This window comes from Struthio camelus, chromosome 4 (assembly GCF_040807025.1).
Source record: "Struthio camelus isolate bStrCam1 chromosome 4, bStrCam1.hap1, whole genome shotgun sequence".
Taxonomy (NCBI): domain Eukaryota; kingdom Metazoa; phylum Chordata; class Aves; order Struthioniformes; family Struthionidae; genus Struthio; species Struthio camelus.
Genome location: NC_090945.1, coordinates 87,254,976 through 87,278,000, shown reverse-complemented (window position 1 = coordinate 87,278,000; position 23,025 = coordinate 87,254,976). Strand labels below are relative to the sequence as shown.

Here is a 23,025-nt window from a genome sequence, read left to right as displayed (position 1 = left end):
TTCCTCTGCCGTTGCACCACCTCTTCTGCACTCAAACTCCTCCCAAATAAGCAGCCTGCCCCTAAATACTTCTTTCCCCATTGTTCCCAGGGAGCCCAGATGAAGATGGAGCTAGAAGGACTGACACCTTTGCATGTCTCCAAGCTCTCCCTCCCCAAGGATAGACAGGGAGAAGATGTGGCCTCAGGCACCCTTTACCGCAAGACCAGCCAGCTCCTGGAGACGCTCTACCAGATGAGTGCCAATGCCAAGGTTGTGGATATCACACGGAAAAAGTCAGGTAGGTCCTACACAAAACACTGCCTGGTTGAGGCATCTGGGGAGGAGATTGGTCATGAGCAGCTTGCGAGTTGGAGGGAGCTTGTCCAAGGCGCGTGAGCAGCTTCTGCATCTTCCCTCTGGCCCGGGGACCCTGTCCCTGCAGCCGCTGCATCTGTAAAGCTCCCTGTACTTGTATCACAGCAAGCGCCCCTTCAGTGGGTAGGCAGTATCTGAGCCATCGGTGCTCAGGACTGTACAGCTTCTCCTCTTGCCAGCGCGAGACCTCCCTGCGAGGGATCTGGGCTGGTATCAGTAATCCCTGGCTGCTCGAGCTGGCCAGGTTTTCTCCTGCGTGGCGGGGAATGGCCTCGCCCTCGTGATAGGTGCAAGGGTCACGTCCCATCCCACCTGCTCGCAGGCATTTGTGTGTTTGGGGACAGCACAGTACTGGCTCGGCAGGGAGGAGCTGAAGCCGTTCCCTCGTGTCAGTGTGTCTCAGCCTCTTCTCTAGGGATTTGCTAGTTGATCCTGGAGCCTCTTGTCCCACTAAAACCTCCTTAGTAACAAACAACCCGAGTCAGCTGAGCCAGCGCTTCATGTGTGCTGGATCGCGCGCTGCAGCACAGTGGCTAGCTGGATCTTGAACGCCGAGGACAACACCTTCTCCTTCGTGCAGCTCTCTCCTGTGCTGTGTCATTTGGACAAGCTGGGCACAGCAGTGGCCGTGCCCCTGCTCGTGCTGCGGTGGGGTGTTTGATCAGTACGTGCCACATCCCTCCCGGAGCTCCCTGTACATCGGGGCTGGGTGAAACGGGCCCTGGTGCTCAGGGCTGGAGGTGTCCGGCGATGAAGAGCGCTGGACAAAGGCCGGTGGTGCTGTGACAACCCTGTGGCTCTCCTGCTGTGACAACCCTGTGGCTCTCCTGCTGTGACAGCCCTGTGGGGCTCCTGCCTTTCTCACTTCCTGTCTGTCTTCTGCAGCAGGGAGCCCAGCAGCCCGGCTGCTGGAGCAGACGGCCCGCCTGAAGTCTCTCAGTGACAGCATCGACAAACTGAGGGTAAGGCAGGCTGCTTCTCTAGCCGTGCGGCTTCGCACCTCCCGCATCCACGCATCACTCGGCTTTTCAGCTGCTGCTGGGGCGAAGGTGCTGGCTGGCGCGGGAGGATGGGTGTCCTGGCAGGCTCCCCCCGGCCGCGGCAGGGCCTCGCAGCCCTGCCAGCGCGAGCTGGCCCAGGCGCAGCCCTCCTGTCGCTCCCGGCCGAGGTGGGGAAACGGATGGACGTGTCCCTCAACATGGGCAGGCCCAGCCAGCCGGCGCACGCTACGCTCGTGCTGCCAGCTCGGCGCACCCTGCGCACCTTGGGCTGGAGCGGAGTGGGGCTAGACACTACCACCTTCCTGAAACTGGGCCAGGGCCCCTGGCTTCTCCCCGCTGGATGTCACACGGCGGGGAGCTGCTCTGTACGGCCGCGAGCCTGAGCGGAGGGCAGCGGGGAGCAGCGCAGTTCTTGGGGGGACGTTGTCGCTCTTTCCCTGCAGGATGAGGTGATGAAAGAGACGGTTCTGCAGCACCCGGGGGCCAACGTCCCCACGGACTTTGCCACCTTCCCCTCCTCCTCCTTCCTAAAGGTGAGACCTACTTTCCCAGCAGTGTGCTCGGGGCCTGGCTCCAGACGGGGGAGACCCGCTGAAAGGGGGCGGGTGGATCAGAAGCCTCTGTGCTCCCGCCCGTTCCCTCTGGGGCCGTGCTGGTGCCAGAGGACAGTGGACAGCAGTCCTGGGGGGTCCCTGTGGGGACATCCGCTGGCTGGAGCGTGGAGGGGACGGTCACGCTGGGCAGCAGCGCTGCCGGAGCAGGCCTGTGGGTGCACGCAGCCTCTCTGCTAAGCCCTGACTCGGGCCAGGTATGACCTGCCCCTCTGACTGCTGCTCTGCTCTTCCAGGCCAAAGAGGAGAAGGAGGAGGACATGGTTTACTTCGGCAAAGTGACCTTCCCCTGCCAGCCCGGGCGCGGCCAAGTGCACAAGCTCGTCCTCACCCCAGAGCAGCTCCACGAGCTGCACAACCGCCTCATCTCCTAAGGCCGGAGCTGCCTCCCCCCGTACAGACTGAGGTTCATTGCACATCCCCTCCCCAGCCTGTTGTTGAATCGTCCCCTGTACGAGGCAGCCCTTGGGGGCAGCAATACTAACCTGTGTGTACCCCGGGCCGCGGCAGCGCCCGTTGGCCTTGCTCTGCCACGCGCTGCGTCCCCGTTACTGAAACCACTGCTCTGCTCTCCTCTCCTTGCCCAGCCTGGCCAGGGAGAGGAAACGCTGGCCGCTTCCACCACATCGCCTCTCCTGCCTGGCCCTGCTGGGGGGGTGAGTGCGAGAGCTGCTTTTCCTCCCGGGGTGAGCGAGCAGGACGCTCACCAAGAGCTCAGACCACCGCGTGCTGCTGGCCCCTTCTAAGCAAACGCTGTTTAACACTAGAGCCCGTTGCTGCTCTTCCTCTGGGCCCTCTGCTGCTCGGGGCTGGCCTGGCTCGGGGGCAGCTGAGACGAGGGAGGTGGCACCTCGCACGAGGTATTAAAAACCCAGTAACTGCCCAAAGCAGCATCTCCGTGTCCTGCTGGGGGGCCGCGGGGTCTCGCTCCCGACGCTACAGCCCCTTCCCTCGCAGCCCCAGCCCGGTGCCGTCCAGACACACGAGCGCGGGGGGCTCGGCACTCCCGGCCCCGGCGTTTGTTGCTCAGGGTCCAGCAGCGGCAGGGCTGGGGCCCCCTCGCTGTTGGGCGCGCAGGCGGGGGCGGCTCCCGCCGCGGCCGTGGGCCTCGGCCCCCTCGCGGACTCTCTGCACTCGAGCTCTTGAATAAAGCTGCCCCTTCACCCTGCCCGGCCGTGCTCCTTCCTCGTCCTGCAGCGGGACCGGGGGGCGGGGGGAAGACCGGGACTGGGCGCCGCCGCTGGGGACGGGGGTCACCGGCCCTGGGCGGTCCTGGCCACGCGCGATCTCAGCGGCCCCGGTAGGTACCGGCCATGCGTGGCGCCGACGGCCCTGGGCGGTCGCGGCCACTCGCGGGATCAGCGGTCGCGGCCGGCCCCGGCAGCCACGTGCGGCCCTGGCAGCGCCGGATGGTCCCAGCCACGCGCGGCCCCGACGGCCCTGGGCGGTCGCGGCCGCAGCACCCACGTGCGGCCCCGCGCGCCGGCGCGAAACCTCGCATCGAATCGCGTGACGCGACGGGTGGGCGGGGCGCGCTCTCATTGGCTTGGGGGCAGGAAGGGGCGGGGCGTCCGCGGCCGTCCCCGCGCTGCGCCGGCGCAGACGGGGCCGGGAGGCGGGCTCCGCCTCATCCGCGCTCTCATTGGCCGGGGGAACGACATCGGGGTGGGAGGGGTGGTGGCCAATCCGCTGATTGGCGGGAAAGCGGCAGCGGCGCGGCCGCCGATTGGCCGCTGCCGGGCGGGGCGGGCTTCCGGCGTGGCCCTGCCCACTTCCGGCGGGGGCAGCGGCGGGGCGGCAGGATGGTGAGCGCGGGCCGCGCCGGGCCGCATCCGCCGGCATCGGGGCGCGGGGGGGGCCGGGGCGGCCGGGGCGGCGCGGCCGGAGCCCCGGGGCGGCGCGGGGGGCGGCCATGGCGGGGGGGCGGCGGCGGCGGGGGGGGCCCGTCCGCTGCGGAATGGCCTCCCCCCCCCCCCGCGGCCTCCCCGGTGACCGGAGCCGGTGCAGGTGCTGCTGCACGCGCTGTTCGAGCACGCGGCCGGGTACGCGCTGTTCGCCGTCCGCGAGGTGGAGGAGATCAGCCTGCTGCTGCCGCAGGTACCGGCAGCGGGGGGGGGCGGAGGGACCGGGGATGGACCGGACCGGGGCGGGGGGAGGACACGGACCGGGGGATGGACCGGGACCGGGGTGGGGGGGGGCACGGACCGGGGCTGGACCGGGGTGGGGATGGGACACGGACCGGGGGACGGACCGGGACCGGGGTGGGGGGGGGAACACGGACCGGGGATGGACCGGACCGGGGCGGGGGGCATGGACCGGGGGATGGACCGGGACCGGGATGGGGGGGGGGGGAACACGGACCGGGGATGGACCGGACCGGGGCGGGGGGCATGGACCGGGGGATGGACCGGGGCGGGGCGGGGGGGGGACACGGACCGGGGGATGGACCGGGGCGGGGGGGGGACACGGACCGGGGGACGGACCGGGACCGGGGCGGGGCGGGGGGGGTCGGTTCAGGCCCGGCCCGGGGATCGGCGGGGCCGGTGCTGCCCCCCCGGGGGGGCTCGGGGTGCCTCACGGCCGCGCCGGCAGGTGGAGGAGAGCGTCCTCAACGTGGGCAAGTTCCACAACGTGGTGAAGCTCGTGGCCTTCTCGCCCTTCAAGTCGGCCCAGAGCGCCCTGGAGAACATCAACGCCGTCTCCGAGGGTGAGCGGGAGCCCGGCGGCGGCGGCAGTGTCCCCGGGGCGGCCCCGCGCCGTCCCCCGCCCGGCCCCGCTCACCTCCGCTCCGCTCTTCGCGCGCAGGCGTCCTGCACGAGGACCTGCGCCTGCTGCTGGAGACCCACATGCCCGCCAAGAAGAAGAAAGCGCTGCTGGGAGTCGCCGACGCCAAGATCGGCGCCGCCATCCTGGAGGAGCTGGGCTACCAGTGCCAGACGGGGGGCGTCGTGGCCGAGATCCTGCGGGGTGAGGGCGGGCGAGGGGGCAGCGGGAGGCGGCGGGACGGCCGCTCCGGGAGATTCCCTGGGTGCGGGACCGGCCCTGCGGGTCGGCTCCTGGCAGCGGGAACGGCCGGAGCGGGGCGGACCGCGCCGCAGGCGGTTCCCGGCTCCCGGGGCGGCTGCGCGGTGACGGAGCCGTCCCCTGGCAGGGATCCGCCTGCACTTCCACGCCCTGGTGAAGGGCCTCACCGCCCAGTCGGCCTCCAAGGCCCAGCTGGGCCTCGGCCACAGCTACTCCCGGGCCAAGGTGAAGTTCAACGTGAACCGCGTGGACAACATGATCATCCAGTCCATCAGCCTGCTGGACCAGCTGGACAAGGACATCAACACCTTCTCCATGCGCGTGCGGTGAGTTGGGGCCCGTGTCCTGCTGGGCGGGGGGGAGCGGCGCGGTCCCACCTCCCCACGCTTACCGCAGGCAGCTGCCCCCTACGGCTGCCTGTACAGAACGGGGAGGGAGAGCATCGCCTCGATACACCCCGGCCTGGGAGACGGTGCCCCGGCTGGATTGTGAGCGGGGGGACACGGCGGCGCGCGAGCGGGCGCGGGCTCCGTGCGCGGGCTCGGGCTCCTTCCCTGACCGGCTCTGCCCCGCAGGGAGTGGTACGGGTACCACTTCCCCGAGCTCATCAAGATCGCCTCGGAGAACTACACGTACTGCCGCCTCGCCAAGTTCATCGGGAACCGCAAGGAGCTGAGCGAGGAGAGCTTGGAGGGGCTGGAGGAGATCGTCATGGACGGCGCCAAGGCGCAGGCGATCCTGGAAGCCTCCCGCTCCTCCATGGGTGAGTGGGCACTGGCAGTGGGGGCTCTGGCAGAGCCCTGGGCTTTCTAGGGCACGAGCTGAGGTGAGAAGGAGCGTTGTGGCTGAGGACGGAGCTCCTGTTGCGCCCTCCGTCAGCCACGCAATCCGTCTGGCCTGGCCCCTGACGCCTCTCTCTTGTAGGCATGGATATTTCCCCCATCGACCTCATCAACATCGAGAGTTTTTCCAGCCGCGTGATCTCGCTGTCCGAGTACCGCAAGGGCCTGCAGGAGTATCTCCGCTCCAAGATGAGCCAAGTGGCTCCCAGCCTCTCGGCCCTCATCGGGGAAGTGGTGAGTGCGTGTCCCGGGCTCGCCCAGGCCGCGGACGTGATGTCTGAGTGAATCTGTCAATCCACTGAGCAGCCGTGCTGACACCTCTCACTGCTGATCCGTGGCCTGGGGGGCTGCGCTGCGTAGTCCTGGTGGAGCTGGACTCCGTACGCTCCTGGGGACGGCGGCGGTGGCGTCACCCCAGCCCTGTCCGTTCGCAGGTGGGCGCTCGTCTCATCTCGCACGCCGGCAGCCTGACGAACCTGGCCAAGTACCCGGCCTCGACGGTGCAGATCCTGGGGGCTGAGAAAGCCCTCTTCAGGTACCGCTGCAGGGTGGTTGCGGTGATGGCAGGCCCCTGGGCCGCTGGGTGTGACGCGCCGGGCCCTCGCGGCCTCGGCCGCGTGTGATCAGCCAGCCCCAGCCTCTGAGCGACCACCGTGGCTGTGTGTCTTGCCTCGCGGGTGTTGTGGGTGCCTGATGGCAGGTCTGTGCCCAGGGAGCCGCCCTGGGGCGGGGAGCAGCTGGGGGAAGCCCTGTCCCCTCGCGCTGGGCGTCCCCGCAGCCCTCTGCCTGCGTGACTCCTGGCCGGAGGATGCCCTTGGCCCCGGGACTCCCCTTTGCTGCCCTCTGACAGCTCCGTGGGCTGGTTCCAGGGCTCTGAAGACGCGAGGGAACACCCCGAAGTACGGGCTCATATTCCACTCCACCTTCATCGGGCGAGCGGCCGCCAAGAACAAGGGGCGCATCTCCCGCTACCTGGCCAACAAGTGCACGATCGCCTCCAGGATCGACTGCTTCTCAGGTGCTGGCGGGGCCCGGGGCCGGGGGTGCAGCCCGGGCCTGGGAAGGGGTGGCCGGCTGCGGTCCTCTGCGCCTGGTGGCTTCTGCGATGATGGGAATATTTTTCGTCAACAGCATTTCACTGGGTGAATGGTGACTCCTGTGATCTGAGCAGAGCGCTGGAGCTGGGGGAGGTGGTGGCGGGTTCGGGCAGGGCTGAGTGGTGCTGAGTCTGTCCCGTCTCTGCAGAAGTCCCCACGAGCGTCTTTGGGGACAAGCTCCGGGAGCAGGTGGAGGAACGGCTGGCCTTCTACGAGACCGGGGAGCCGCCGCGCAAGAACCTGGAGGTCATGAAGGAGGCCATGGTGGAGGTGAGGCGGGCTGGGCAGGGGCGGCCAGGTTGGGGCCCCGCTGTCAGACGTGATGTGAAATTGCCATCCTGACCCACCGCTGGAGGCAAAAAACTGATTTAATGAGACTGATCCGACGGGCGCCGTTGGGACGGGTAGAGCGGGGATGTCTTCTGGGCTGACAGAGCTGCCTCTGCCCTCTGGCAGGCCAACGAGGTGGTGGCTGAAGTCAAGAAGAAGCAGGAGAAGAAAGAGAAGAAGAAGAAGAAGCGTGAGAAGCGGCGGCTGGAGGCGCTGGCTGCGGCTGCGGAGGAGATGGAGAACTCGGTGCTGGAGACAGAGGTGAAGGCGGGGAGCACCCAGGGTGGGAGGAAAGGGTGCCATTACGGGGCTGGCGCTGTCCCTGCTTCTCCTGGCCATCCGGGCCCGGCTAGGACAGAACTGGCCAGTCCTGGGGCTCATTCCCAGCCTGTCACAGCCGAACGCCCGGTGCCAGCCTCTGGCGTTCACCTGGGGCACGGAGGGGCTCGAGGTGCCGGCTGCTGTCCGTGTCCTGCTGGCAGAAGGGCTGGGCCAGGCTGTGTGTGCCTCAGCCGTGGTGTCTCCCTGCCCGTGGGGTGACCCTGCTCCAGCACTGAGGGAGGCGGAAGGAAGAATCGAGGCCGGGGCGGCTGAGCTGGCGACAGCCATCGAGGGGGCAGGACTCGTGTGGGCACCTGGTGTCTGGCCGAGCCCCCAAGACTGAGCCTGCTCTTGGGCGCTGTGTCTTAGCAAGCATCGCTGCGCTCCAAGAGCTGCCTTGCACGTGGCTGCGGTCTGTGGTCTTCCCTGCTCTGGGCCCAATGCAAAGCACCCAGTTCTGTGCTGTGACCCTGCCTTGCTCCCAAGCGCAGCCCTGGCAGCCCCAGCCTGCTCAGCTCAGCTCAGCACGTGGACCCGGCCCCCTCCCTGGGTTGGGCATGGCTCCTGCTGACTCACGTTTCCCTTCAGGAAAACGAGACAGAGCCCAAGAAAAAGAAGAAGAAAAAGAAGCAGCAGCTGGAGGCTGCCTCAGAGCCAGAGGAGAACGGGCTGGAGGAAGAGGCCTTGCCCAAGAAGAAAAGGAAACTAGCAGGAGAGACTGTCCAGCTGGACAAAAAGAAGAAGAAAAAGGCCAAGGATTTGGAGGAGGATTAGGGAAGCAGGGAGGAGCTGGAGCAGGGCCTGTGCGCAGCATGCAAACTCGCAGAAGGGCTGGAGGTGCTGCGCTCAGCGCAGCTTTGGACATGGCTCGTCAGCTGGTGTCCAGTGTTTCACGGCAGCTGCATGTCCTAGAATGTAACTCAGCGGGGCAGCCGCCATTAAATGACTTTTGGTACCTCGGGTCCCGGGTGAGTCCGTTTGCCCCGAGACCAGGCCAAGCCCGGTGCATCATCTGGGCCGCTGCTCGAATGAGCTTTGTTCTGCCTTTGACACAGCGTTGGCTCTCAGCTGCCTGGGAGGCCTGGCCAGGGCCGGGGGGCGGGTTGGGGTTGTGGTGTGGCTTTGCCCCCGTCTCTGGGGGACATCTGCCACAGCAGCACCACCCACGGTGCGGGCAGAGCCCTGGACCAGGGCAGGGGGCAAGGAAACAGCTCCCAGCGTGACTGAACCTCAATAAACGCTTGAGGCTGTTGCTCCTCTTCTGTTTTGTTTTGCTGCAGCTGCTGCAGGTGAAGCCACGTTGGGGGGGGGAGGGGGGCTGCCAGGAGGCCCCCGTTTTGCATCCTTTCCCCCACGCATGGGACGTTGACCGCATACTGTCCCCCCCCCCCCCCAACTCCTGGCTCTTGGGCTGCACCCAGGGGCACGATTGCAGCGTGCTTGCCCAGCCACCACCATCCTCCCAGCCTAGTGCTGCTGGCTGCCCGCAGGGAGCGGGGCAGCGACGTGGGGGGGCCCCAGCAGTGCTGGGGTGCAGGGTGCTGAGGGGAAGGCAGGGGCACCTCCCCTGGGGCCGACGGTGCTCAGGCTGCCACGGGAGCGAGGTGGGTTCCCGGTGCGGACACGAGTGGGGCAGGTGCTGCTGCGTGGCGATGGGGCAGCGGAGGCAGAGGGCGGGTCAGGATGGGGCAGGCAGGATGCAGGAGGTGCTGCGTGTGCCTGGGGCTGAATGCGCAGACCTGCTTCTGTCTGTTCAAAGTACTCACAGCAGGAGCCTCCGTGGTGGTGCAGAGGCTGCTTTATTACATGTGAGGGCAGGCTCGGCTCAGCAGAGCTGCTGGGAAGCAATAAATTACTATGCAGGCCACGCAAGAGCACCTGGACTGCCAGAGCAGGAGAAGAGGGCCTTAGGCATCCAGGGCAGCTATCACAGCTTGCGTGAAATCCAGGGACGTGGCGTATCCCCCCATGTCCGCTGTGCGCACCTGCAACAAGAGGGGAGCGTTAGCAAGGCAGGAAAGCGGCCTCTGCAGCAGGGCCTGGGCTGTGGGGCTGGACCACGTTGGGGGTCAGCAGGACCAGGCCCCCTGAGGCCTGCCGCAGCCCCCTGCTCGGTGCAGCCCCCATTCTGGTGTCCCTGGGCCCCAGGAAGGCAGCGGAGCAGAGCTGGCGCCATCCCCCTGGAGCAGGGCTGGGCGAGGCTGACACTCCACAAGCAGCTGCTCCAGGTTTGGGAGAGGGGGAAGTGGAAGCGACCCCCCCCCCAAAACCCCCCCCCCGGGGTCCCTGGGAGGAGGCTGGGCCAGCAGCCAGGGCTGTTGGGGTGCGCAGGCCAGGCTGGGGCGGTGGTGATGCCCCCCTCCAGCAGTCCCTGGCCTTGCTGGAGCTGGCAGCCCTGCACCAGCGCTGGCGCCAAGGGGCAGCCCTGCCTCAACACCCCCCGTCAGGGCTGGGGCAGCCGCCCTGGCCTGGTCCCGGCGTGAGCCGAGCAGACACTTCAGTTCCTGCCCCCCCCACCCCCCCCCCAAAAAAAAAGAGGTGCATGCCCCTCACAGCTCGGTCTTGCCCAGCCCTTCGCCCTCCTGCCAGCACCAGCCCAGTGCAGCAGCAGCTGCGCAGGCGCAGCGGGGCTCTGCCGAAGTGGTGCTGCGGCGCAAGGACGGGGCTGCAACGGTTCAACCTAGAGATGGGCTTCAACGTGCCATTGGGCCAGCACATGCAGCCAGCTGGCTCAGCACCCACTGCCGCCCCTGCCCTGAAAAAAGGAAAAACAAACAAAACCCCCAAAAACTAGCACAAGACTCTTTTAGCAACTGCAGAAAACAAGGGCTGCAGCAGCTGAGTCAGTGGCCCTCTACAACAGCCAGGTTTTGTTTTGGTTTAATTTTTTTTGTAAAAGCTGGCAGGGGATTGCTGCCCTAATTTCACAGCCGCCCGTCTGCTGCCCCGGTAGCGCAGCACCTGGGGGCACCTGGCCCAGCAGGCTGGACAAGGGGAGCATGGCACGCCATGGCGGATGACCACCATCACCAGCTGGCTGTGGCAAGCATGACGCCGGGAGCGGTGCTGAAGCCCCTGCAACCCTGCCCCAGCTCTTGCTTTTGCAGAGGGTCCGGGCAGCAGCACTGCCGTGATCCCAGCCCCTCTTCTGGCCCTGCGCGGGGCAGGAGCAGCACGGCCACCCCGAGCTCTGCTAGCTCCAGCAGCCCCCTCAGGCGACTGCTCCCGCTGTCGGCGCCGGCGCTGGGCTGACTCAGCCACACCGCAGCGCCAAGCCTGCACCTACCTCAGCCCTGCCCTGGCACAAAGCGGTCCATGCGCGCCCTAGACCAAGGCCCAGGGCTGTGGGCGTGGAGGGGAGGGTGTTGCTCCCTTTATTTGCAAACACGACTACAAAGTACTGTAATAAATACGTTCCCCAACGCGCACAGCACCCTGTGTCAGCAGGGCAGGAGCGGGCCGCGCTGCGCCTGCAGAGCTTCCAGCGGTCCCACCAGCCCGCTTGTAACCCAGCCCCCAGCGCTGCCCTCCAGGGCCCTGGCACAGCCGTAGAGCCACGCAGGCTCCCCGGGCTGCTGCAGCGCTGGGCAAGGCGCAAGGCGCGGTGAGGGGCGCAGAGGTTCGGTCAGTCCCACGGCTGCCCCAGGCCCTGCCCCAGGGAGCACAGCAGCGGCTCGGCCTTGGCAGAGACCTGCCCCAGCTCCCCGCTCTGTGCTGAGCCAGAGGAACGGCCCAAACCTGCAGCAGGCCTGCAAGGCCCTGCGCGCAGTTTGCTGTGCCGGGGTGCCTGCTCAGGCCAGGGCAGCGACTGCCCTTCCCTGCTCTACAACACCGGTGGCTCAGCTCAGAGCACAGCTCTCCCCAGCCTTGTCCCGTGGCTTTCAGCGATCCGTAGGAAACTCATAATACGGACGGGAACAGAGCAAGCCCTGTCCCGCACCAGCTCCCAGAGGGCAGGAGCTTTCAAAGCCTCTTTGTGCTAAGTGGAATTGCGCCTGCTCCCAGAGAGTGGACTCGCATCCAGAAATATTTGCTCGGAGCGAAAGTCCTCAGCCCTGTGGTCCTACTGCTAAAGCCTCTGTGGGCAGCGAAGGCTCCTACAGTAACCATGGACTACACTGGCCTTGATATCCCTGTGAACTGCCTGCCAGGGGACACCGAGTCATCCCAGCAGGCACGCTCAAGTCCCGAGATGAGCACTTACAGTCATCTCATGGAGGGCAAAGTGAAACCACCACCTGAACAAACCAGAGGTACACCCAGGAGTCCTCACTCCAGCTCCAGGGAGACCTGCTCTCTGTCCCTCTGGCTATTCACACTGGCCATGACTCTGGAAGGCTACTGGGATCTCTGGGCTGGGGGAAGAGGAAGAGCCTCCCTGGAGGCACAAGGGGATCCCAGCAGCCTGGAGAGCTATGCCAGCAAGGGGAGGGGGAAGGACGCTCTTTTAGGTTTTAAGCTACAGAAAGGTGCTGCAGGGTGCAGTGAAGTCCCAGAACTCCCCACGAGCGAGCGGGGTTCCTAGACACCATAGTGGGGGTGCAGGCTGTCAATCACAGACTTCACGAAGTCAGAAGTGGTGGAGTAACCGCCCAAGTCCCGTGTCCGAACCTAAAAATCCAACACAGGGAAGGGGAGAAACAAGGGAGAAATGTGGTCGTGAACCAAGCAAAACGATTACGAGAAGGGAGAGGAGAGCAGCTTCCCTCTACGCACCCTGCCAAAGACCCCAGCCGGGCTGCAAGCTAGAGAAAGGCCATCAGACATCCCCAGCCCTGCCAGGCCTCCCCTAGCCAGCAAACACCACTAACAGCAGCAGCAGCATTCCCCTGAGACAAGCAGAGAAGGACTGAATACAGCAGCAGCTGCAAGCACACAGGTTTCCGAGCTGCTCACTGGGCTGGAAATGGGCGTGGAGGTGCTGACACAGCACCTCTGTCCGAGGCTCACACTTGTCCGAGAGGGAGAACGCGGAGCTTCTTCCTACCCATGAAGAGCTCCTACAGAGGCTACAGATAAGCAACAAGGCCAGTTGCCCAGTACTCACTTTTCCGACTTTGATCACCTTCTTCACTGCATCCGCAATCAAATTGGAGTGAAATTCCAAGCTAGAAAAAGGAAAGCGACGACGGTCAGCCCCTTCATACAGCAGCCTTCTGCCCGCCCCTCAAAACACGTCTGCAGCCCAAAGGAAGGCTGAGGCAGCGCTGCCCTCTGGGCACCATGCTGGCCATCCCCTCCCCATCCCACCGCACAGCCACAGGAGGAGGCACCTACTTGAGATGTCGCAACATGTTGGCAGCTGAGAGCAGCATGGCAGTGGGATTAGCAATGTTCCTGCCCACGGCCTGGGCAAACGGGTGGCGGGCACCCTGTGGGAGGAGAAGCCACAGTGAGGGACCGCATTCCACACTCCTGTCCGAGTAGCTCCCCAGATAGATAGATAACCCAGGGTGCTGACAAGGGGCAAAGCAACAGACTCCAGGGAGCTGAGAGCAGGGAGAAGACTCCTCACCATCTCGAACACGGCGTACTCTGCGCTGTAGCTCTCGCCAGGAACCACACCGGCACCGCCCACCAAGCCAGCCGCTAGGTTATCAATGATGTTCCCGTAGAGGTTCGGCATGACCAGGACATCAAACTGGTAGGGGTTCTGCACCAGCTGCATGGAGGGAACAGGAGGAAATGAGGCCTTGCACACCAGTCCTGCCCAACATGGGCTGGCACACACGCAGCTGGCAGCCCGACAGCCTTCAGGACAAGGGAGTGCGAGGTGAACCAGGTGGAGCAGCAGAACACCCCATGTCTGACAACATCCCCAGACCGCACTCAAGTGACAGCAGGGAGTCCTACTGAAAAGGGGATCACCGTCAGCTGCTACACACCAACTTCCCCTGGGAGAGTCTTGCAAGCCCAAATCAGACAGCTGTAAACACCCCTGACAGCCTCAATACCTGCAGCTCCTGCTTTTGGCTGGACCAGAGCAGGGAGAAGGCCAGTGGCTTTCAGTTTGTGCAAGGAGCAAACCTCAGGCTAGGAGACAGGGATGGCCAACGGGACCTTTGTAAGCTGTCAGGAAGCTCTAGAGCAGCATCAGCTTTTCAGGTTTCAGACCATTCTTTATCCCCTCAGCAGCAGATGCATTATGAATCTGGGACAGGGACAAGGTAGGCAAACCAGGTCCTCACCTGCATGCAGCAGTTGTCAATTATCATGGTGTCAAATTTGATCTTGGGATACAGTTCTGCCACTTCTTCACAGCACTGCAGGAACAGCCCATCGCCTAGTTTCCTGAGAGCCAAAAAGCACATTAACATGCCTGCTCGCCAGGACAGCGGCAGAATCGCTACAGAACCAAGTAATTCAGTAGCAATTGCTGTCCCACCACTGCAGGGCCCAGGAAGACAGGCGACTCTGGAGCACCTCACACCACTGCACACACAAAGCCAAACAGGCAGCGAAGCCTGGGCCTAAGGGGAACGATGAAGGATCAGCTTTGAGTGCCAGAGGTTTTCCCCTTCTCAGCTGATAGCCTTCACGATGCAGCTGTCAGGCCTCAGCTATGCTCATACTGGAGATGAGACCATACACCGGGGCGGGGGTGGCGGGGCGGGGGGGAAGCTAGTGCCAGGGAAACTCCAGCCTGTCTAGAATCAGACTGGTGTTGCTCTGATCAGGATCAAAAGCGGAGCGAGCAACAAGGCCTGAGATGTGACGGCAGTTGTGAGTCTCAGCACAATCAGCAGACATCCCCCCAAACCCGCTCTTGGGGCACTCACATAATGTTGGCTTTGTGCACAGCTGTGACTTTGGAGCGCCCTTTTTTGGTGGCATAGTCGAAGGCAAACTTGGCAATGCGCTGCGACTTGGCCCGCGTGATAATCTTCAGGCACTCGATGACTCCCTTTGCACTCTGGACACAAAAGGGAGCGTGAGCAGCCATGCGATGCATCGTGTAGCCCAGTGCCCTGCCTCACAATTTTTCTACCTCATCCACCTGCACCACTCTGATAGTCCAGGTGCTGAGACACAGACAAGGAGTCTCTGCCTCCCATCAAGAGGTTCCTCAGTACCCAGTGCTCCTTTGCCTTTTTCTGGCATCACCCCTAAGGCAGCCGCTCACCACCCTCCTTGGGGTCTGTGTGTATTCAGGCCTCCCAAGTATTCTTCACCCTGTTTCCGAGGCCTGTTACTGTTACTTGCTACGTAACTTTTGCTCCAGCCAGTTGCTCAGTCGTGCTGAACGGGTCTGGCACGCAAAGCAGGAATGGGCGCCAACAGCAAGGAAGTTCCATATCCTGGGTAAGTTTCCTTGTCCTTCAGCAGCGAGCTCTGATGCAGACGCTGAGCCCAGCAGTGACCCCGCACCACAGCACCCACGTGCTGGAGGGAAGCTCCCTTACCTCGTGTTCCAGAGAGCTGTACTCCCCCTCTGTCTGCTCACGAATGATCACGAGGTCCAAGTTGTTGTGCCGTGTTTTATAGCCTGGTAAGCTCTTCACATGGACAACATTGGCAAACAAGTCTAATTTGCGCCTGCAAAAGAAGCGGCAGGGTCAGCATTTCATCGTGAGCTATTTCTGGGGCAGATACTCTTCATGGCCAATGCCGGGGTATCAGCCGGTGATGGTGCACAGCTCTCCACCTCTTAAGATGTTCTCCTGTATCTATTTATCCCCTCATGGATCATGAACCAGTCACACCTCCAAGCAGGGCTTCTACAATGCTCTGTCGAGGCAGGTCCATTTTCCATCCATTCACACCCGCCTTTGGCATCTCCAGGATCCCAAAGAAAGCACATCGTCAATCATAATTAACAGAGGCAGATTCTGGCCACTGACAGTTTCTCAGAAGCTTCTGCTTCCTCATGACTTTCACACCTATCCTGGACTTACTTCCTTCAACACGTGGCCCACTGGCAGAATACCACAACTAAGTGCAGCTTGGTTTCTCCAGTGACTGATGCGTCAGGGCTCAGCACTGACAGTCAAGCAGGGGACCAAGCTTACCTGAGTCTCATGTCATACGAAGCCAGCTCTCCTTTGTACTCCATGGGGGTGTGGATCTTGCCTGCAGGGACAAGGTTGAGCGGGAGTAAGATGCACAGCACAGAGCCCACCAACAGCCGCTAAGAACATTGCCTGAACCCAGACCACAGGACAGCCAGCATCAGAGACAGGTTCTTTCGACAGAACCTCACCCAAGCACAGGGACTGCTCTCTCACTACACGGGACCCAGACGGGTTCACTGGTTTCTCTGGGCCCCATACTGCGAGATCCTGTTTCAAAAAGCAGAAGCTGGAAATAACTTCTTCTTTGATAAGCTAAGTACATCAAGTAGAGGCAATTTGTTCCTTAGCTTAAAGAGGCCATATTTCCTTTTCCAGGACCTAGACCACAGCAGTCCTTGCTTTCTAAAAGCATCTAATGGGGTTTGAGATAAGGCAACATTTCCCTCAGGCAGAGTGGAGAGCTCTGTTTGCTGGACAGAAAGCTAGTGCAATTCCTTACCTATAAGGGCCACTTTACTTTCCTTCATAGAGTCAACCACCTCATCCAGTTTTTCTTCTGATGCCATGTTCTGCACCTCACTCAGGTGATGCTCATCAAAGACCACAGGCACACTGGCGGCCTGCACAAGAGATGCAAGAAAAGGACCACTGCCCAGTCAGCTCAGAGACTTGGCAGGAAACTTACAACAAACACACACACACACACACACAGAGCTGGGACATGAAACCTTAAACCAGCCAGACTGTCTCCGCGGGGAGAAGAGGATACTGAAGTCACGATATGTTGAACCTGGACGTCTAGGTTGCTTCTTTCAACTTAATTCTAACTGAATAATGACATGTTTTCTGGTACCTTCAACATCAGAACTCCACTTCCTTAGTGTAAATTATAGTTTCAGCTGTGTAACTCATAACGTGACAGATAACGTCATGTTTGTTTCCTCTGATGTGAACAGACTTGTTATCTGCTAAAAAACAGAACTAACTTACTAACTAACTAGTAACTTCGGTACTAACTTCCTCCTCAAGCTCTGACGCTGCTATATGAAAGAAAGGCTCACTACAGATCAGGAACATGGTCAGAAGAGCACAGAGTTCTAGACAGCTGGACAACGACAGCACAGCAGTCACATTCCAGACAGGACTGTCCTCCCCATGACCACCTCAGAGGGCACTAGTGTTCGCTGGCCACCTCAGCAGAGAAAGAGAAGGACCGTCAGGTCACGGACTCCTCTGCTCATTCCAGGACATGGTTCTAGACTGGGAATGGCACACACCAGAAAATGAGACACTTTGCAAGACTACCTACCGTCTTGCAAAAGGTCCAAGTTGAACCTATTTTGCGGAAAAGAGTAAAAGCCCAGGTTTCTAGCAACCTACTAACTCTCTTCTGCTCTAGAGGAAACAGTCAAGTTGGTCTCTGAAACATAAGCATCTTCAAGCAATTCTGCAGCTGCTGCTCCTCCATTCTCCACCATTCACCCAGCCTCACAGAGAAGCAGGAGCCGTTACCTTGAACACTTCCTTGACTGCGTGCATGAGCTCTGGGCCCACCCCATCTCCGGGCAGCATGGTGACCTGGAACGTGCCCTCAGATTTCGCATTTTCTGACTGCACAGAAAGCAGAGAACAGTTAAACTTCCTGTGGCATGCCCAGACCCATAATTCAAATAGGACGCCCAACCGGCAAGCAGCAAGCTACAGGGAGGAGAATATGCACAACATACACTTACTGCTGCATTAGCACTGAGCTTTAACCTACAGAGTCCTCCTGCTCCTCTTTCCCTACATACATTCACGCTTTCAGGGCGCCTGCTGAAAGCAAGCATAACCTCCACCAGCTTTCACGTTACCAGGCTAAACAAGCCTCACTCGTAATCTTCTCTCATATAGACTCTGCTCCTGCTCCGCCTCGAGCATGGGGAACGGGACCTGCACGCTGCATTACGGACAAAGCCCTGCGAGTACCTTGCACAATGGCACGAGAACTGCTCCGTTTCCCAGATCTGAGGACACTGTTTGGTCATGAACACTTTACACAGGAGAGGAATCCAAAAGCCTGCGATTCAACAGTAATCTAAAGATCATTTCCTCCATAATGTTTCTAGTTACGATCTCTCCCTCTGTTCAATAGAAATTGTAGAAATAGAACTTACAAAAAGGAACCAGACGTGAACACGCTACGTGTCCACCTAAACACAATAAATGCCATGCTAATCCAGGAGGCAGCACTTCAGTTGTTTCTTCTATCCTTATGCCCATAGGAAGCGACACTTCCTCTCTCCATTTCTTATTTCCTGATCATAAAGTCTAAAAGATGCTCATATGTGCTAAGCTACTACTTGCTTTTATCTTATTCAGTCTCTAATAATTATCGTATATTATTTCCTGTATTATTTTTAGGTTAATTACTATATCTAGGTCTACTGAAATTAGAACTAAATGCTAAGGACTAGATCAAAAGCACTTTCACTACTGTAGTACTGCACTCAGGGCTAATCACTTTAGCTATACCACTAAATACCAGAAATGCTTGTCAGCATAATCCTGCCAGCAAACCTTTACGTGCAGGTGAGCCAGAGAGGGAAAAGAGCCCGAATTACCAGCAATGAGGGAGCAAGTCTCAGAGCACACTAGTCAGAGAGTGAGAAATGCTGCTTTCACCAGGCTGGGAGGGAGCCTACAGAGGGAGCAGATGGCTGGGAAGGGGAGAGGAAGCACAGCGCTTTCTAGGCACACCGATGAGATGCAAACAAGTAGGAATGCTCTCCTGAACGAAGCGAGCCCAATCCCACTCATGGGCACAGTCCTAAGCTTCTGTAATTTTAGGTGGTGACAGTGGTCTTGCTATGGCTTTCTGTGTCCTCTGTCTACACATAAATCCTTCTCAGGATGAATCTTCTCCGGTCTTCTCGTGACCTTTACCTTGCAGGCCACAAGCACTCACAGCCAAACCCTAAAAATAGCAGGGGTTTTTCCACCCCAAAGAATTTAGAAGTGCTTTTCTTCGCCTTGCTTAGCCTTGGACATTTACGTGTTATGAACTTTTCCTTCACACTCATAAGCAACAGCGAGTCGGTTCTTCGCCACAACAAGCTCAGCACCTTCACAGGGAAGTGCAAAACGTTACAGCACACGCCAGACACAGTGATAAAGCTGAGGCAGTACCACCCTTCATCCACACTGCCGTCCGGCAGCAGCAGTCACTGAGCTAACGCTGCACGGCAGCGGCCCACAAGGATCGCTGCCACCCTTCATCCTCCACGACTCCCGCACCAGCTCCTGCTCAGAGTGCCGGGGCCCAGGCAGACGGGGAGAGGTAGCCAGGGAATCGTGCCCCTCTTCCCAGTGCTGTGCTGGTGACGGGCTACTTTCTCCGAGTCCCAAAGCCCCAGTAGCACATATCGGCACTTATGGAGAAAGACCGGCGGCAGAGACAGCTCTAACCTACCAACCCACTGCGGCTCGGTGCTGCAGAGCCAGCGCAGCAGCGTCCTGCAGCGAGCGCAGGGGCCTGACTGCGGGGTTGGGGGGGAGGCAGCCCCGTAGGGTGGGCCGGGGCAGGAGCACCGACACCCCCCCCTCACCTTGGCCCGCGGGATCTGCTGGAGGGCAGCGGAGGCACCCAGGCCCCTCCACGCGCCGATGCTCTGGGCACGCAGGAGCCCCTGGGACAGGAGGCGGCAGAGCGGAAGGATGAGACCCTGGGAGCTGGCAGGGTGCCCCCAGCCCAGCGCTACCCACCCCCCCAACCCTGACGAAACCCCGCAGTCCAGATTGACCTTCCAACACCCCCACAACCCAGACCAGCTCCTTGGCCCAGACTGACCCCTGCGTCCCCCCCAACCAACCTCTCACATCCCCACTGAGCCCCCCCATTGTCTCCAGCCCAGACGACCCCCCCCAAACACCCCCCCAGCTCAGACCAACCCCCTTAACCTCTCCAGACCCAGAACGACCCCTCCGCACCCCAGAGTAACCCTTCGGCTCCCCAGCCCAGACCAAGCCCTCTCCCCCACCAGATTGCCCCCTCCCAGCCCAGAAAAATCTCACCTAGCCCCCTAACCCAGTCTGGCCCCCCCCAAACCAGACTGCTTCCACCCCCCCCCCCCAGCCCAGAGCAATCCCGTCCGGCCCCCCAAACTAGACCAACCTTCCACCCCCTGCCAGCCCAGTCCACCCCCCCAACCTAGTCTGACCCCCCCACGACTGACCCCCCCAGCCCAGTCTGACCCCCCCCAGCCCAGACCAACCCCCCACCCCCTACTGGCCCAGTCCACCCCCCCAACCTAGTCTGACCCCCCCCCCAACCAGACTGACCCCTCCCAGCCCAGACCAACCCCCCACCCCCTGCCGGCCCAGCCCATCCCCCAACACAGTCTGACCCCCCCCACGACTGACCCCCCCACCAGACTGCCCCCCCCAGCCCAGACCAACCCCTCACCCCCTGCCAGCCCAGCCCATCCCCCAACCCAGTCTGACTCCCCCCACGACTGACCCCCCCCACCAGACTGCCCCCCCCAGCCCAGTCTGACCCCCCCCAGCCCAGACCAACCCCCCCACCCCCTGCCGGCCCAGCCTGCCCCCCCCAACCCAGTCTGACCCCCCCCCCGACTCCCCCTCCAACAGACTGCCCCCCCAGCCCACTCTGACCCCCCCCACGACTGACCCCCCCACCAGACTGCCCCCCCCAGCCCAATCTGACCCCCACAACCCAAAACGACCCCCCCCAACCAGACTGAACCCCCCAGCCCAGACCAACCCCCCACCCCCTGCCGGCCCAGCCTATCCCCCCCAACCCAGTCTGACTCCCCCCACGACTGACCCCCCCACCAGACTGCCCCCCCAGCCAAGTCTGACCCCCCCCACCAGACTGACCCCCCCCCCAGCCCAGACCAACCCCCCACCCCCTGCCGGCCCAGCCCGTCCCCCAACCCAGTCTGACCCCCCCCCACGACTGACCCCCCCCAGCCCAGTCTGACCCCCCCCAGCCCAGACCAACCCCCCCACCCCCTGCCGGCCCAGCCTGCCCCCCCCAACCCAGTCTGACCCCCCCCACGACTCCCCCTCCAACAGACTGCCCCCCCAGCCCACTCTGACCCCCCCGACTGACCCCCCCACCAGACTGCCCCCCCCAGCCCAATCTGATCCCCCCAACCCAGAACGACCCCCCCAACCAGACTGACCCCCCCCCAGCCCAGACCAACCCCCCACCCCCTGCCGGCCCAGCCTATCCCCCCCAACCCAGTCTGACTCCCCCCACGACTGACCCCCCCCACCAGACTGCCCCCCCAACCCAGTCTGACTCCCCCCACGACTGACCCCCCCACCAGACTGCCCCCCAACCCAGTCTGACCCCCCCACGACTGACCCCCCCACCAGACTGACCCCCCAACCCAGTCTGACTCCCCCCACGACTGACCCCCCCACCAGACTGCCCCCCCAGCCAAGTCTGACCCCCCCCACCAGACTGACCCCCCCCCAGCCCAGACCAACCCCCCACCCCCTGCCGGCCCAGCCCGTCCCCCAACCCAGTCTGACCCCCCCACGACTGACCCCCCCACCAGACTGCCCCCCCAACCCAGTCTGACCCCCCCGACTGACCCCCCCACCAGACTGACCCCCCCAACCCAGTCTGACTCCCCCCACGACTGACCCCCCCACCAGACTGCCCCCCCCAGCCCAGTCTGACCCCCCCCACCAGACTGACCCCCCCCCCCAGCCCAGACCAACCCCCCACCCCCTGCCGGCCCAGCCTATCCCCCCCAACCCAGTCTGACTCCCCCCACGACTGACCCCCCCACCAGACTGCCCCCCAACCCAGTCTGACCCCCCCACGACTGACCCCCCCACCAGACTGACCCCCCCAACCCAGTCTGACTCCCCCCACGACTGACCCCCCCACCAGACTGCCCCCCCAGCCCAGTCTGACCCCCCCCCAGACTGACCCTCCCCCCCAGCCCAGACCAACCCCCCACCCCCTGCCGGCCCAGCCCGTCCCCCAACCCAGTCTGACCCCCCCACGACTGACCCCCCCACCAGACTGCCCCCCCCAGCCCAGCCCGCCCCCCCCCACCAGACCGACCCCCCCCACCAGCCCAGCCCAACCCCCCACCCCCTGCCGGCCCAGCCCGCCCCCCCCACCAGACCGACCCTTCACCCCCCCCAGGCCAGAACAACCCCCACGGCCTAGTCCGCCCCCCCAGCCCAGCCCATCCCGCCCTCCCCAGGCTCCCCCCGCCACCCCAGACCGCTGCCCCCACCCCGGAACCCCCCCGGCCCCCTCACCCTGGCCGCCACCCGCCCCGCGCTGAGAGCCGCCATCTCCCAGCCCCACAATGCTCCGCAGCCGCGGCCGCGCGGGGGACGTTGGGCGGAAGGGGCGGGGCAGCGCCAGGCTCCGCCCCCTCCCCCGGGCCCCGCCCCCGCACGGCCAGGCAGGGGAGCGCAGCGCCCGACCCCCCCCCTCCTCCGGGCCCCCCCCCCGACCCCTCAGGACCCCCCTTCACCCCCCCGGGGACCCCTGAGGGACCCCCCCAGAGACAATCCAGGGACCCTCCCCCCGACCCCTCAGGACCCCCCTGGACTCCCCCCCCCGACCCTGAGGGACCCCCCTCCACCCCCCCGGGGACCTCTGAGGGACCCCCCCAACCCCTCAGGACCCCCCCTGGACTCCCCCCGTGGACCCCTGAGGGACCCCCCCAGAGACAATCCAGGGACCCTCACCCTGACCCCTCAGGACCCCCCCTGGACTCCCCCCGTGGTCCCCTGAGGGACCCCCCCAGAGACAATCCAGGGACCCCCCCAACCCCTCAGGACCCCCCCCCGGACCTCCCCCGGGGACCCCTGAGGGACCCCTCCAGAGACAATCCAGGGACCCCCCCAACCCCTCAGGACCCCCCCCGGGCCCCCCCCGGGGACCCCTGAGGGACCCCCCCAGAGACAATGCAGGGACCCCCCCCAACCCCTCAGGACCCCCCCTGGACTCCCCCCGGGGACCCCTGAGGGACCCCCCCAGAGACAATCCAGGGACCCCCCTGGTCCCCGAGGGACCCCCACAGAGACAATCCAGGGACCCTCCCCCCGACCCCTCAGGACCCCCGAGCCCCCCTGGGGACTCCTGAGGGACCACCCCCCAAGCCCCCCCAGGAGACAACTCAGGGACCCCCCCTAAACCCCTCAGGACCCCCCTTGCCCCCCCAGGGACCCCTGAGGGGTGTCCAAGGAACCCCCACCAGGAACCCCCTGTGGGACCTTGCAGAGACCCCTGAGGGACCCCCGCCCAGGACCCTTTGGAACCCCTCAGAGCCCCCCTAGAGACAACCCAGGGGACCCCCCCCCCCGAGATCGCCCAGGACACCCTTGGGCCCCCCCACCCCGGCATGCCCCCGCCGGGCGATCCTGCCCCCGCAGCTGCCCGCCCAGAGCCC

General features: G+C 63.4%; 3 protein-coding genes and 3 non-coding genes across 24 annotated transcripts in view; 5 read left to right on the top strand and 1 right to left on the bottom strand.

Moving 5' to 3' along the window:
- DCTN1 (dynactin subunit 1) overlaps window positions 1-3,137 on the top strand; it is a 93,263-nt gene extending 90,126 nt beyond the window's left edge. For 13 of the 18 annotated variants that reach the window (XM_068943963.1, XM_068943961.1, XM_068943957.1 and 10 more), the window contains 4 exons: window positions 91-280; window positions 1,243-1,319; window positions 1,802-1,891; window positions 2,206-3,137. In XM_068943963.1, the coding sequence (XP_068800064.1) occupies window positions 91-280; window positions 1,243-1,319; window positions 1,802-1,891; window positions 2,206-2,343 (495 nt within the window). In that variant the 3' untranslated portion in view covers window positions 2,344-3,137. The remainder of the gene's footprint in view (window positions 1-90; window positions 281-1,242; window positions 1,320-1,801; window positions 1,892-2,205) is intronic. The other 5 variants (XM_068943967.1, XM_068943952.1, XM_068943955.1 and 2 more) reach the window with 1 other exon arrangement.
- A 417-nt stretch (window positions 3,138-3,554) lies between these two features.
- On the top strand, window positions 3,555-8,835 carry NOP56 (NOP56 ribonucleoprotein). Its single transcript, XM_068943950.1, has 12 exons — window positions 3,555-3,774; window positions 3,977-4,066; window positions 4,562-4,676; window positions 4,775-4,936; window positions 5,121-5,319; window positions 5,569-5,756; window positions 5,918-6,069; window positions 6,270-6,370; window positions 6,705-6,853; window positions 7,081-7,202; window positions 7,389-7,523; window positions 8,172-8,835. The coding sequence occupies exons 1-12, from the start codon at window positions 3,772-3,774 to the stop codon at window positions 8,355-8,357; spliced, it is 1,602 nt and encodes a 533-aa protein (XP_068800051.1). The 5' UTR covers window positions 3,555-3,771; the 3' UTR covers window positions 8,358-8,835.
- LOC138067291 (small nucleolar RNA SNORA51) lies at window positions 5,368-5,499 on the top strand. Its single transcript, XR_011141172.1, has one exon. It is a non-coding gene; the product is annotated as a small nucleolar RNA SNORA51 (small nucleolar RNA).
- LOC138067297 (small nucleolar RNA SNORD56) lies at window positions 6,936-7,006 on the top strand. Its single transcript, XR_011141177.1, has one exon. It is a non-coding gene; the product is annotated as a small nucleolar RNA SNORD56 (small nucleolar RNA).
- On the top strand, window positions 7,247-7,316 carry LOC138067296 (small nucleolar RNA SNORD57). The gene has a single exon (XR_011141176.1). It is a non-coding gene; the product is annotated as a small nucleolar RNA SNORD57 (small nucleolar RNA).
- A 528-nt stretch (window positions 8,836-9,363) lies between the features above and the next one.
- Window positions 9,364-22,013, bottom strand: IDH3B (isocitrate dehydrogenase (NAD(+)) 3 non-catalytic subunit beta). Of its 2 annotated transcripts, none has more exons than XM_068943949.1 (12): window positions 21,884-22,013; window positions 19,183-19,263; window positions 17,108-17,206; window positions 16,095-16,215; window positions 15,593-15,653; window positions 14,987-15,119; window positions 14,363-14,496; window positions 13,772-13,874; window positions 13,099-13,245; window positions 12,861-12,955; window positions 12,631-12,691; window positions 9,364-9,568 (listed from the first exon to the last, which is right to left on the bottom strand). In XM_068943949.1, exons 1-12 carry the CDS (start codon window positions 21,917-21,919, stop codon window positions 9,491-9,493), a joined length of 1,149 nt encoding a protein of 382 aa, XP_068800050.1. In that variant the 5' UTR covers window positions 21,920-22,013; the 3' UTR covers window positions 9,364-9,490. The 2 variants fall into 2 exon arrangements, with proteins under 2 accessions (XP_068800050.1, XP_068800049.1); XM_068943948.1 differs by having other exon boundaries at window positions 9,364-12,194; window positions 21,884-22,001.
- Between the last annotated feature and the right edge of the window lie 1,012 nt (window positions 22,014-23,025).

Excerpts from the sequence above, each read along its gene's own strand:
- IDH3B (XM_068943948.1), bottom strand. The coding sequence starts at position 21,919 with ATGGCGGCTCTCAGCGCGGGGCGGGTGGCGGCCAGG. Across the intron at positions 17,207-19,182 it reads AGCAGATCCCGCGGGCCAAG|TCAGAAAATGCGAAATCTGA; the intron begins GTGAGGGGGGGG and ends CTTTCTGTGCAG. Across the intron at positions 14,497-14,986 it reads ACAGCTCTCTGGAACACGAG|AGTGCAAAGGGAGTCATCGA; the intron begins GTAAGGGAGCTT and ends TTTTGTGTCCAG.
- NOP56 (XM_068943950.1), top strand. Across the intron at positions 6,371-6,704 it reads GCTGAGAAAGCCCTCTTCAG|GGCTCTGAAGACGCGAGGGA; the intron begins GTACCGCTGCAG and ends GGCTGGTTCCAG. Across the intron at positions 6,854-7,080 it reads CAGGATCGACTGCTTCTCAG|AAGTCCCCACGAGCGTCTTT; the intron begins GTGCTGGCGGGG and ends CCGTCTCTGCAG.